This window comes from Myotis lucifugus, unplaced genomic scaffold (genome assembly GCF_000147115.1).
Source record: "Myotis lucifugus unplaced genomic scaffold, Myoluc2.0 scaffold_1, whole genome shotgun sequence".
NCBI lineage: Eukaryota > Metazoa > Chordata > Mammalia > Chiroptera > Vespertilionidae > Myotis > Myotis lucifugus.
This window is the reverse complement of record NW_005871049.1, coordinates 4,244,055-4,258,630: the sequence shown is the minus strand read 5'-3', so window position 1 is coordinate 4,258,630 and position 14,576 is coordinate 4,244,055. Positions and strand designations below refer to the sequence as shown.

At 39.6% G+C, this 14,576-nt stretch overlaps 1 protein-coding gene across 2 annotated transcripts in view; it reads left to right on the top strand.

Moving 5' to 3' along the window:
• The first annotated feature begins 337 nt into the window (after positions 1 to 337).
• The window catches only part of ANKRD50 (ankyrin repeat domain 50), a 31,199-nt gene continuing 16,960 nt past the window's right edge, over positions 338 to 14,576 (top strand). Inside the window, exons 1-2 of one of the 2 annotated variants that reach the window (XM_006081665.3) lie at positions 338 to 561; positions 2,131 to 2,999. In XM_006081665.3, the coding sequence (XP_006081727.1) occupies positions 2,455 to 2,999 (545 nt within the window). In that variant the 5' untranslated portion in view covers positions 338 to 561; positions 2,131 to 2,454. The remainder of the gene's footprint in view (positions 562 to 2,130; positions 3,000 to 14,576) is intronic. The other variant, XM_014454883.2, reaches the window with a different exon arrangement.

Here is a 14,576-nt window from a genome sequence, read left to right as displayed (position 1 = left end):
TATCTCCCTTATCACTCCCTGGGGACATGCTGCTTGAGTGTCATGGTCGCTTGAGCTTGCAGGACGTTCCAGGAGAGTTCAATTGGCTGAATCCCCCGGGATGGCATCACCTGGTAATGGGTCATGTTTTACAAGTCTACCACAAGTGATTTCTTCCAGGAGCAGTCTCATAGGATCCAAGCAATAGGGAGGGCTCCCAAATAAACCCACAACGCAGTCTCACATGAGAAAAGAGAATGGCCTGGGATGCCAGAAATGTATTGAGGGCATGGCCTCGGCTAGGAGGTGCGGAGCCGGCCGGTCCGCGGCTGCTTGAGACAGTCACTGTCATGGCGGCGGCGGCGGCGGTTGGCCGTTGGGGGCTGGGAGGAGCAGGACCCTGGCTGTCGGCGCAGCTGGAGCTGGCAGTTGCCGGGGCCAAGCGGAGGATCCGGCGCGGGGAGCGCGCCCCAGGCCGGGCGGAGCCTGCGGCTGCAGCGGGACTGCCGGGCGCGCTGGCCTCGGCGGCGTCTCCAAGAAGCAAGTGTCTGAGGCTGAGATTCGGCGGCGGCTGGGGCGGAGGTAACCGAGGGCGGCGGCGGTGGAAGCGAGGCTGCTCCTGGGGTCGGGAACCTGGGGGCTGCGGCCGGGTCGCCGACCTGACCCACCCACGCGCTTTCGAGGCGGGGACCCCGCACGGCGCGGATCCCCTCGCTCCGCGGAGGGCCAGGCGGGGGCGGGATCGGCGCGCGGGTCGGGGGCGCAGAGCGGGGCAGAGAGGGAGCGCGGATTCGGAGGCGACCCCTCGGCCGGGATTGGCAAGGACGTGGGGCACCCCTCCCCCTTCGAAAGACACACCCCAATCTCAGGGCGGGGCGGGCTGCCGAGGATTTCCCAGCCTCTTCGAGGGAAGACCTCCCGGAGGAGGCTGCACCTCGATCTGGGGGCCCCCCTCCCCGCTCCCCAGCTCCGAGGTGGCCCCCTGTGGCTCGGTGGGGCTGCTGAAACGGAGGCGACTCTGTCGCCGGGAATCCCGGAATTCCTTTTGTCTATCAGCCGAAACCAGCGGCCGGAACTGTAGGCAAACACCCACCGGCGCTGGAGCACTCCACTCCTTCTCCCTTTCTGCCCCGGGAGGAGTTCTCCCCGGCCGCCTCTCCTCCGTCCGCGGGAGTCGCTGGCACTCCTCACCCCCCATCCCGAACCCTCATCTTTGGCACCGAGCAAGGAAAGATTCACGTTGTACCTGTGTTTGGATTTATCATGCGTGTGAGATCATCCCCCTCCGCCCCTATTTTCTTTTTTTTTTTTAACCCTTTGCCATCCAGCCTCCTCCCTGGGAATCATTCCCCTAGATTTTGCAAACTATCAACAAAGAAGTGTGGCTAGTGGAGTAAACAGAGTCCTTGACTGGCTGGGCTGTGCAAGTTAAGAGCTTCCTTCGCTGGTGCCGTTCTAACCAAGCTAGTGGAACGATCTCTTTGGCTTGGCTTAAGGATGTTACTCTATGTGCACGTTGTCTCTCCCCCCCCCCCCCAACCCTTTTACAAATCTAGGGTAACGATTAAAATGTAGCTCTTTGGGAAGCGTGACCGTAGTGGAAGAAAAATACAGAAAGAAAAATGTAATCATTATTTTAGGGTAATTGTCCAACTTTTTGAAAGTGCCAAAAATGAAAATACGGATTTTGGGGATTAACTGGTAAATTGTATCCTTTGATAAGTAAGCTTTTAACATATATTTTTGCACGAAAATATTTTTGTTTTATTTCAGTTACTTGTGGAAATTGTTGATTACCTGGACACCTTATAAGAGGAACCTGTGAACAGGTTCATTAAGAATCTGTCTTGAAAAATGCATTTTATGAATGCTTTGAAATAAGAGGTGTGAACAGTGGCCTGTCATATAAGAGACCACAATCTACACAGTTGTGACCCTGTGCCTGAAAGTGGCAGGATCTGGTAGTTTGAGGGGCTATCCTTGAACAAGAAGTGTAGAGCTACCTACCTACTGTATAAATACAATCTCTGATGACATTTACTATAATGGACACCTTTTCTGATCTGGTTCTCAGATACAGAATTAACAGTTTGAATCTGGAGAAGCATTTTGTACAAATGGAAAGATTGGGCTTTCTCTTTCGTTTTCCAGATGTATTGTCTCATCTGCATACTTGAAGGATCTACAATCACGTAAACTCGCTTGTAACCATGGAGCCATGTGACCCATCAAGATATAGAAAAAGTGCTGCTGAGCTTGGGAACCAGGCACTTGTTCACCAGTTCAACAATTAAACTAATATATCTCTGCTGATAATCAAGAATAAAGAGCCAAGTAAAAGTCATGCACATTCTATTGACAAATGGACTCTGTGGCTGTTGAATTTTGCTGTAACTGGTTACTCTGTCATTCAAAGTCAACTTACTCTGCCAGTTATGTCCTAGTGGATGTAGAGACCCGTGTTGATGTATTCTGATGTTAGCAAATGTTGAAGATAAGAAACCTACTATGACTAATCCTTGGGAAGAGAAAGTCTGCAAAATGGCTCAAACGAGTTTACTGCAGGGGAAGCAGTTTTACTGTAGGGAGTGGGTTTTCCACAAGCTTCAGCATTGCCTCCAGGAGAAAACTAACTGCTGCAACAGCACTGTCAACACCCCACCCCTCTTAGTGAATTCTGGGAGCAATGCTAGTGTTGTCTGTGGAAAAGGCGCTGCCTGGGGTGTGTTGTTGGTAGGAGGGCCTGGCAGTGGCAAGACAGCCCTATGTACTGAGCTCTTGTGGCCAAGTTCACCTACAGGCTTGCAGAGAGGTTTACATCGCCAGGCTTTGGCCTTCCATTTCTGCAAAGCCCAGGACTCTGACACGCTGTGTGTTGGAGGGTTTATTAGAGGTCTTGTTGCCCAGATCTGCCACAGTGGGCTACTCCAAGGATATGAGGACAAGCTGAGGGACCCAGCCATCCAGAGCCTCTTACAGCCCGGGGAATGTGAGAGGAACCCAGCTGAAGCATTTAAAAGGTAACAAGAATGACATGGTGTTCTAGTTTCTATGCAAAAATGAAAATTAAATTTTTTAGATTATCCTAGTTTTTTATAAAAAACTTTGTGGAGTACCTGTACTTCTGCTGTAAATTTGGGGATGATCTGTGGTTGTGAGTGAACATGCTTATTTGAATATTGAAGGAAACGAAATTTAAGCTCTGTTTGCACAGGCTATGGATTAAAAATGTCTATAACAGAATTTGAAGCACTGTAGAAACATTGTTTTTCAAATGTATGCCAAATATTTGCTTTTCTAATATTACTTATAATCGGTAAGGGATATCTGTTCTTCTGTAGTGAAGAACATTCAGCTACTTGTAGTGAAGAACGTATAGCTGCTTGGAAACTGGGCTGCATTTTTAGGAAGGGCAAACTATACCTGGTCCTGAGTTTAGAGGAATTCTCAGCATAGAATCTACCGTCTTCTTTGTTTACAGTATTATTCCTTTAAATAAGAAAAGTTCTCTTTGAAAGAGACCATTGAGAATCTGAAGAAAATTTGCTAGTATGTTTTGCAAGTAAATGAAAAGTTGACTGATGAAATATGTGATCTTTATAAAATAATGGAAATTTGTCGTCATTTTTAGTACTTTTAGAGAATGATACAAAAAAACAATTTTAAGTTGTTTTTCAGAGTGGTTCCAGATCCAAAATGTGTTTTAAAAAAATGATTACTTGAAAATGTTTTGCATATCACTCCTCTACTCATTGTAAAAGAAGGAGGCAAATAGTTATTCTGTGCTTGCTGTTATTGCCTCCCTGCTGCCTTAGTCATTTTGTCATATACTTTTATCACCTACACAATAAGTAGTTCTTAGCTGGCAAAAGTTTGTTTCCCAAAGACAGGTATACTCTGCACTGAAGGTTAGTGCGTGTGTGTCCCGAGTCATTTGAGCAGGCTTTGAATTGCTGTGAAAGTGATTTTGTTCTTTTGATGTCCTCAGATCTAATGGTATGAAATCTATTGAAAATCATAATAGTAGCAAGCACTTTGTGTGAGTCGTTGTTTAAGTGCTATACCAGTATTAAATCATTTAATCTTCATAACAGCCCTGTGAGGTAGATAGTTATTAGTCCCACTTCATAGATAAGGAAACTGAGGCACAGCCTAAGTAACTTGTCCAAGGTTACAGGCTAGTAAAGGGCAGAGCTGGGCTATGAAAGACGAGTGTATGTGTACAGGTTTGTAATCATAGACATCCTTTGGAGGACTTACGGGAAGAGAAATAGGTTTGAAGTTTGTGGAGAATGGATGTTTGTCACAGTTGTGGTTTGAGTGCAGTTTTCAGATTACCCATATACGTGATCAGTGGTTAGTCTGGAATGATCATTATGAATAGAGGCACACAGTTCCAACAGGTGAGGGGTTTATGAAATTCAGCCAAAGGGTTGTATCTTTGAGAAGTGTGATATTCTTGTAGACCTTTTAATGCATAAGTGGCATCCAATCAAATCTATTATCTTTTGCTGTTAGCAAAGTCTGGGTTAAAACTATTATATCATTCATAAACCAATGAGGAAATCTGCTAGCACAAATATGAGATGCCAGGTTTGATGGATAATGTTTAACATGGACTCACTATGTCCATATGGAATCAATAATGTAGGCTTTAATATAAAACTTTACTTAAGAGACTTCAAGCCTCTGTACACAAATAACTCTTCTCTTGACTTAATGCTTTTTCTATCACTAGTTGAAGAGCTGAATTTGCATCTCATGTAAGTCATTTCATAAGCTATTTGGATTTATTGACACCTTAGAAAATCAGTTTTAGAGTATAGTCTAACTAAATGTAACTTAGCCTAACTAAATATGTACTTTATTTTATTGGAATTCATATTAAATTTCTAATACTTTTAAATATTTGAAATCATGTCTGATAACTGTATATTTTTATATATTCTGATCCTGAGCAAATCTTTATAGTATCATAGATTTTCCTGAAAAAGATCCTTCTACTCAGAGGATCCTCTTATTTTCGTTTTCCTGTGTGAATTTTAGTGTTTAGCTAATTGGAGAGAAATAAGAAGCAACTGGAGCTGTGTGTAAAGTCCACACCAGTACGGATTATCTGATTGGCCGAAGGAGCTAATGAACACTTTGTATTCCCAGTCTGTATTTTGGTAGAGAAAACCTAGTGTTTCTACTTGGGCCGTTGTGATGCTCTAACTTAATCTCCTACTAGATCTTTCAGAAACCTGAGTCACTTTTTTTTTTATCATAAAGTAATCAATCATTCAATAAATTAGGTAATTTTGGTATTGGAACAACTGTTTCTGATAATTCATTAGATATATACTTCCTCTATGATTGGGAGGCTGTAATATAACCATAGTCAAATATAAACATGAGAACACAATTCAAAGTGAAAAGAAATATTTTTGCATAGTCTATGGCATTAGATGGTTGTAGGCCTCTACTTTTGGACAAATAGTCAAGGTTTTATTGTAGGTTTGGTTAGTGACTGCAACTGACTTGTTAAATAGGTCCTTTAGAGAATTTTAATCGGAATGTATGTTATTTAGGCTGGATAGAGGTAATTCAACAAGTAGACAATGGGCAGAAGATCGTTTGATCATTGTTCTCAAGGAGTTAACAGTATTTTGTGGGAGATGGAGATCAAAGTAGCTAAATATAAGAGAAGGATAGAGGCACCTGAGTTAGGGAATGAGGGGGTGGGGCAGTGGTTTTGGGTCCTGTGCCTGGTTTAGAAGCACAAGTGAAGATGGTTATTTAATTCATTCAACCATAAACTCCTTTTTGAACCTGCTGTCCCTACTGTCATGCCTTGAAGCCAAGGGTCTTTTTGGAGATCATATGTATGTGTCCTAACTTTTATTTGTTTAACAATCTGCAAGACCAGGTGTGAGTTTTCTGTGTATGATGTCAGTTTTCCCCTGTTGAGTAAAAGATTGTGCTCTGTGTGATGATAGGAATGGCTTGTTAGGATAAGAAACTGGAAGTCTGAACTCTGACAATTTGTTTTTTATCTTGAACAGGAATCCTTAGATGGTGTAATCTTTTTTCTATTCATCTCCTTCTCCTTGAACATTTATAATTATTCACGCATATCTCTTTAGATTTTAACTTTTTTTGTAGTTATTTATGCATGTATCTTCTGTTATCTCCTCTATTTGGCATATGCTTCTTCATGACATTATTTATGACTGATTAATTTTTTATATTTACCATTGTGCTTTGAACAGCACTTTTCATATAGTAATTGCTAAATGATTATCATTTGAATGACTGAATAATGCTACTTACCTATCTAGAATATGTTTGAATCTAATTGAAGGACAGCTGAAGTTCTTGCATATGAAAGGAAATTGAAATGTTTTATCACTTAGGTCAGTTTTCAGTGCAGACCAGAGTGGTGTGGTGATTATTAATTTATTGACCTGCTGTCTGTTCCTTAGCACGTGTGTATATGGCATTGTTCCAGATAGTTTTAAGTGGCCAGATGTCTATCTTCTGTCTCTACTGGCTCCAGGTATTTTTGGCAAACTCAATAAAAGGATGAAGAACAGAATGGGACTAGAAAGGGTGCTTCCTTCTTACCCTCACTAGTGGGGTATTTTCAAGGCAAAAATATTCCCTTTTTATTATCTGCCTCATATAACTAATACTATTTACGATAACTGTTATCCACTCTTAAAATAATGTCAGATTAAAAGATCTTGTGAAAGTGTCTTTACTGTTCACATTTTGAATAAAATAAATGAATAAATATAATTTTCATAATCAAATTTCCTTTAGTCTAAGATGGTCACTTTTCAGTGAAATGTCTGTTGTTTCCAACATTTAACTGTTATACTTATTTTAAGATGGACTTCCATTCATTCAGACTCTTCTTTCTCTTCCTAAAATCTTCCCTTTCTTCCTTGGATGGGCTTTCTCTTTTATGCTTCATGTCTAAGTGCTGTTTCCTTTGGTCCCTGGTACTCTATCATTTGCTGAACCAGTCCTCAACCTTTATTAATCACTTCTGCATTATAATGGCACAACATATTGCTCCATGCTTATACCATGTAATGTTAGCCACATTCTTAGTTCTGCTTGGCCATGCTTTTATTTGTGTACTTCTCAATAACTCAGATTTTTTTTTAGACCAGAGAGAGTAAAGTGGTGCCCTACAGGGTGAATATGTTTTTTACCCAATTCAGGAAATTTCACACACATATCCAGCTTTTTGTTTTTTCTTGAAAAAAAAAAGGAAATTTTGACAATATTAGGCTCTAATTTCTTTGGAGCAATAATCTGGTTGAGCTGAGTTAGCTGCTGTCTGTAGATGGGCTTACACACTGATTTGATCCAGTCGTCCCTCCTCACCCCTATCATTCTATCCAAGACCATTTCATTTGTTTACTGTGCCAGCCTGGCTCCGGTAGGCATTTTCAAATATGAATATGTTTCCTATTCCTTTGAAAAAAAAAAGAAACACTATATTTTATCTCCCCCTAAATATGCCTTCATGTTATCACAAATTTGTGTATACAAGTGCTTCTTCCCTATCACCTTGCTTCCTAACTTACTGAGACCTGACCTCTGTCTACATATGCACAGAAAGTTATTTAGGTAAAGTAGCTTCTGAACTCACTGCTCTATCTTTAGCCTTAGATGGCATGTTTTAGAACAATATTTCATTATCTGTACTTTGTTCCTTTCAGAATCCCCTCTCCAGCTGTGTTCTTTGGTGGCTGTTCCTCTGGATTATACCTGGATGTTTACCCAGCAAAACTTACTTAGATCTTCTCTCCTCATACTCATTCCTTTAAATATTGTATTTACTTACATGGATACCAATGCTTGTATCTATTAAGATAGCAACCAAAGCTGCATCAACAGCTTTTATCTTCACTCTGATCAATATATATCTTTTTACTGGAGTGTCCCTCAAGTACCTTCCAGTGTTCAAATCAGCATCTCTTTCAGCATTTCTGTTCATTGACTCATTCATTCATTGCTTAAATAAACATTCAGTTCCTGCTGTGTGCTCAATATGTGCTGAGTGACAGGGCTAAAAAGGTGAGCCAAACAGGACACTGAATTAAGTGTGTGTGTGTGTGTGTGTGCGGGGGCGGGGGGGGGGGTGGGATGTTAGCAGACAAGATTCAAACAGAGGTTTAACATGCAAAGGAGTGGTTGGGCCTGTCCTCTCTGTGTTGCCATCATGTGAGGGGGATATGTTCTGGCGAGCTTGTTGGTTAAAGAAGGAGGAGGAGAGAGATATGGAGCAGACAAGCCCTTACCTGTGGTTATCTTGAAAAAAGATTTGGAGCTTTCCAGAAACTGGTGACCTTTTACAATTCTGACTCATTTGCATATGTAGAAACTAGTGCATGGACTCCTCTGCCTTTGTTTTCATCGCTCCATGCACCCTTGCTCTTTGCCATGCGCTATTTCTTGCATTAAACAAGAAATTACAGATATAAAAATTCAGCTTTGATACATGCTAAGAAGAAAGGAGACAGGATGATTAAAACACATGTTATGAAGCTTGATCATTACTGGGAATTCTGGGAAAACTGATTATCTAAGTTGTTTCATAATTATTATTATTTTTAGACCCTTTCTCCTTAAAAGTGTGATCTCAAGATCAACATATTGGCAACTCCTGGGAGGTAGTAAGAAATGCAGAATCACAGGTCTACTGACTCTGAATCTGCAATGTAGATCTCCAAGTGAATCCTGTGCACTATGATGTTTGAGAAGCATTGCCCTGGGCTAGATTCTAGGGTGTTCTTTATTTTCTATTATATTAAATTTTAAGGTATTTAATCTTTTTCTTGGAATGTTTCTTGAATTCTTTTACCCTGATCTAGAATGTTTATTCATCTACTCCTGCTTGGTCTACTTAATTTTAGCCCCTCTTTATTCCAATTCACTTGGTTCCAGTTGGACAGTTAACCACAGTAAAACAGTGCTTTCTTTAGGTCATTCCTCGGAGCCTGTGATAATCTACACAAGTTCAAATTTCTCTGCCTGGCTTTAAAAGCTCTTGATAATGTGGTTCTGCTCCATCTAAAGTATGTATCATGTTTCCAAACTTCATCAAAGCACATTAAGCTCATTTATTCTTTCAAGAAATATTTCTAAGCATCGGAGATAGTATTAAGTTGATAGGGAGATATGACTAAATAAGAATATTCTTATTTTTCTTACTGTTTAGTAAGACCTTCATATATATATATAGTAAGGATTTGGCCTTTTATTTTGTTATATAGGTTGCAGATTTTTTGGTTTGGTTTTTAGCCCTTCACTTGTTTTTAGCAATGTTGCTTTCTTAAAAACGTTTTATGAAATAAAATGGTTTTTATACAGTAAAATAATTTGGTTTTATGAAGTAAATAAGTAAATACTTATTTTTCTGTCCTTAAAAAGCTTTGAAGTGTATTCTGATTTGTGGCCTGTCTTTACTCTCTAGTTGATCTAGTGATGTCTTTGACCACATATAATTGTCTTAAATTTCAAACCACTTTCTTTCATGTTGTCCTAATCTCTGAAATACTGCTAATGTCATTTTTCTATTACATACATGTATAACTAGTCTTTTATTATAAAATACACTTTGAAAATGTTCATGTAATTGCTTAATTAAGATAAGTATTAGTTAAGAGAACTAATTATGTCTTACCTGTGGTTATCTTGAAAAAAGATTTGGAGCTTTCCAGAAACTGGTGACCTTTTACAATTCTGACTCATTTGCATATGTAGAAACTAGTGCATGGACTCCTGCCTTTGTTTTCATCGCTCCATGCACCCTTGCTCTTTGCCATGCGCTATTGCTGATCCTTGTGTAGACAACTGTACTTCTCTGCCTTTTTGTTTGGGCTCAGCCATGTGGTTTCCTTTGGCCAGTGGGATGTTAGCAGACAAGATTCAAACAGAGGTTTAACATGCAAAGGAGTGGTTGGGCCTGTCCTCTCTGTGTTGCCATCATGTGAGGGGGATATGTTCTGGCGAGCTTGTTGGTTAAAGAAGGAGGAGGAGAGAGATATGGAGCAGACAAGACCCATCCTGCACCATGACTCCAAGTCTAGAGTAGATCAACAGACACAGGAGAAAGCACAAATGATTATTATTTTAAGCTAAGCTAGTGAGTATTGGGGTGGTTTGTGATATAACAATAATGTGAAGAAAAAAAACTAACAATATAAAAACTAAGGAAATAATATTTTAAATAGGAAATCATTAATTTTCACAAAAAATTTAGGAGTCCTCATTGATTCCTCAATTTTACTCACCCTCTACATTGATTCATCAGCTACCTTTGTTCTATCCCAAGATAAAACAAATACTTCCCACTCTTCTCTATCTCCCATGGCTGCTGCTCCTATGATCTCTTGCCTAGACTCCTGCAGTGGCCTCCAATTTGGTCTTCTTGTTGCTATTGTTGTCCTTCACAGAGCAGTTGAGTATCAGATCATGTTACCTCCCAGGCTTAAAGCTTGCCCACAGCTTCTCACTGCCTTTAGAATAGAGTCTAAGCTTCTCCCGCTGTCCAGGCCTTGCCTAGCCTTTGACCTCAGCTTGTACCCCTTCCATCCTTGTTTATTGCTGTTCATCCACTCTGCCCTTATTCTATTCTGAAGTAGGTCAAGTTCTGGCCGGCAGATTTTTGTGTGGCTACTTGCTCTGGGATCACTTAGGTGTATCAACTTTATTATTACCTCAGAGAGCTTTCCCCCGTCCACTGAGTCTTTAGAATACTCCATACCTGGTCATTTTCTTAAATCACATCAGCATACTTTGTTTTCTTTGCTCCTTAATTTTCAGTGTCTTTCATGATTTGGAATTATTTTCTGCATTTGTTTAATTGGACTTCCTGCCTATTTATGGGAATGAGCAGAGTACTTGCCTGTCTTGTGCCCTTGGTATCTCCAGGGTTTAGAATATGGTAGAGATTCAGTTTAATTTAAAACATGATTTGTCACACTGACAACTTGTATTTTCTCATTTAAAATTCATATTCATTTAGAAAGGAGGAAAACTTTTGTAGCTTCAGTCTCAGTTAATATGCCTGTTAAATTGTCTCTTTTTTAAATTTTTTATTAAGTTATTACATATGTGTCCTTATCCCCATATTACCCCCCCAGCCCCCCCACTCATGACCTCAACCCCCTGTTGTCTGTGTCCATTGGTGTCTCTTTAGAGAGAGAAGCAGCTTGCAAATCATGGACTTCACAGGAATTGAAAGGGTAACACTAATGGCACCAAAGGGGAAAAATGGTTGTAGAAAACTTCAGTTTATGGGGCTTAGGAATTGCTCCTTCCCCCAAAGTGTTTCAGTTAGTCAGGAAAGTAAATAAATAGGGAAACAAACACACATGCACCCATTTTGCCACATTTGCTTTAAGTCTGGATTTTCTGTTTTGTTTTAAAGAAAAATAATCCACATTGGAAGTCCCCCAGTCCTCTTCCTCATTCTGACCTACTCACTCCCGGTATGTGGCCCCTCCTGTGGATTTATGTGTGGTTTGGTAGTCTGTGCAGTTTGACTACGGGGAGGCCTCTGTGTTGACACACATACTTGTGATCTGCTCCTGTTTTGTATACTTTTGATTTCATATCAGTAGTTCTCAAACCTTTTTATTCTAGGTATCATTTACACTCTTAAAAATTATTTAGGATCTCAAAGAACTTTTGTTTTGGGGGGTTATATTATATCTATCAATATATACTTATTTGAAATTTAAACATAAATTTAAAATGTGTATTAATATAATTAATAATTATAAATTTATTACACATTAACATAAATAATACTTAATAAAAGAAAAATATCTTGTCCAAGACAAAAGCACACTTAAAAGAGTGGTATTGTTTTACTTTTTTTTGGCAAATCTTTTTAATATTAGGCATAATAAAAGACATCTGGAGTATCATAACTGCTTCTGCATGCAGCCTCTGGAAAACTCCATTATATTCTTGAGAGAGAACCAGAGTGAAAAAGGCAAATAACATCTTAGTTTTATTGTGATCTTGAAAGGGTCCAGAGTGTAGGAGACTCCTGGGATCCCTAGCCCACACTTTGAAAACCACTGTTCTGTGTGAATGGTGTCTATTCTGCAACATCCTGTGCCTAATACTATTCTTGTGTATTTACCCGTGTTGTTACCTGTGGGTCTATGTAATTCCCATTAACTGCTACGTTGTATGTAACTCATTTGCTGTTTTCATATTGATATTCATTTAAGATGGATTTAGCTTTTTAACTTTACACAGTGCTGCTGAGAACCTGTGGTATTCTCATGGTTACATTCCAGGTGCAGTGAAAACTGATTCCAAGTTGCATACTCACAGGTGAAATTCTGGATGATATGGTGGTATGTTTATCTTCAACTCTGAGATAGTACCAAGTTACCCTTTAAATTATATCAGCTTATACCAGCGGTTCTCAACCTGTGGGTCGAGACCCTTTGGGGGTCGAACAACCCTTTCACAGGGGTCGCCTAAGACCATCGGAAAACAAATATATTATTACATATTGTTTTTGTGATTAATCACTATGCTTTAATTATGTTCAATTTGTAACAATGAAAATACATCCTGCATATCAGATATTTACATTACGATTCATAACAGTAGCAAAATTACAGTTATGAAGTAGCAACGAAAATAATTTTATGGTTGGGGGTCACCACAACATGAGGAACTGTATTAAAGGGTCGTGGCATTAGGAAGGTTGAGAACCACTGGCTTACACCATTGTAGTAGTGTGTACTTGGATTTACAGACTCAGGTCACCAGCACTTGCTCTGTTGTCAAAGTTCTTTATGTTTTGTAAGGTGTGAAATGGTATCTCGTTATTTTAAATATATCTGACCCTGTGGCTGGCCATTTTGTGTGTGAATTTTTTTGTTTTGAAGTGTAAAAATGAATATAGGCAAATATATCAGTCTTTTTCTGTATGATTTCCTTTATGGATTAGCCTTTTTGGGTCTTAATATTTTAAAACTTGTTTTCTACCTGATCCAGCAACATTTGTTAATTGGCTGGCCCATCTTTCACTATTAATTTGTAATACTACCACAGTAAGACACACACACACACACACACACACACACACATAAATATATGTATGTATTTCTGAGTTCTGAATTCTACTTTGGTTTATTCATTCACTCACTGGTTTATCAAATATAATTACCAGGAATATCCCAGATGCTATTGGTACTGGGATATGTTAGCAAATAAAAGTGGCAAGTGTAATCTGTGTTTGTTAGAATTTTAGGGTTGGTGTGTGTGGTTGGTAGAAAAAAATAAAACTTAGCATATCACTTGGCAAGAAGGGCTACGTGGAAAATGAAAGTAGAGTAAGGAGGATAGGAGTGAGGTGCTGGCTAGGCTGGGTAAAGGGGTTGCCATTTCAGTAGGAGGGGTTAGGGTGCTTTGAAGGAAGTCTCTGGCAAAAGCATTCCAGTCCTGAGGTGGGAGTTGGCGTAATATTATCCAGGAAAAACAAGGTGAGCCTGTGTGGCTTAGACAAAGTGAACAAGGGTTGAGTAGCAGGAGACAAGTAGAGAAGTTGGTTAGGAGCCATCCAGTGTATGGACTTGGAGGCTGTGGTAAGGACATTCATTTTTATTTTCACTTTGAGAAGATTGGAAGCCATTACAACTTTTAAACAGAGGAGTGACATAATCTGATTTAAGATTTTAAGGCTCACACTGGCTACTGTGTTGGAACCTGTGGTGGTGAAGGTGGAAGCAAAGAAACCAGGAAATGGCTGGTGCAGCAATTGAGGTTGGTGCTTGAACTTGGGGGAAGTGGTGGAGGTAACCAGAAGTGTTGTAGTTTTATTTTTTTCTGTCTAATAAGTTTTGATTTTATGTTAGCCAGTGTGTATTGTAGAATTCCAGACTATGTCTTTTCATCAGAGAAGGTTTCTCTTTTTCCGCTGGGCAGACAGGCTGAGGGGACAACACAGTCAGGATCTAGCTAGGCCAGTGGTGCCTTTGTGGTCTTAGTGAGATCACTGGCTTATTTCTGTCATTTTGGTGTGGTCCTTCTGAGCTTTTGATTGAGAGTTCTGAAGAGACTATTTATTGATAATTCATTTCTTCCCCCACAAATATTTGTCCCTTGACATTAATCATATAATAATTGTAGCAAAATTATTAGGAACACCTACCATCTACTAATTTTCTGGAATTTCAGTATTGAGGCAAGTGACTTTTAGTACAGAATCTGTGGCAAACAGACATGGATGTTTAATACTCTCAGGAAAGTAGAATTTGAAAAGTAGCATATTCAGTTAGAAGATCTTAAAATATATAATTTTGCTTTTCCCATGAAAACGTTTTCAGGTAATTTAAATTCGAAAAAATTAGCCACTTACTAATTTAGTCAGGTTGCTCTAAGGACTTTACTGTTTAATTAGACCTTAAGCTCATATGTATATATAATTTTTTGATATTTTCCTAAGCAGTTTAGCATAATAATTAAAAAAAGGAACTTTGAAACGTATCAAATTCTATCCCCTCTGCCACTTACTACTTGTTTCACTTTGCAATCTACTTTCCTCTGTACCTTCGTTTCTTCATCTG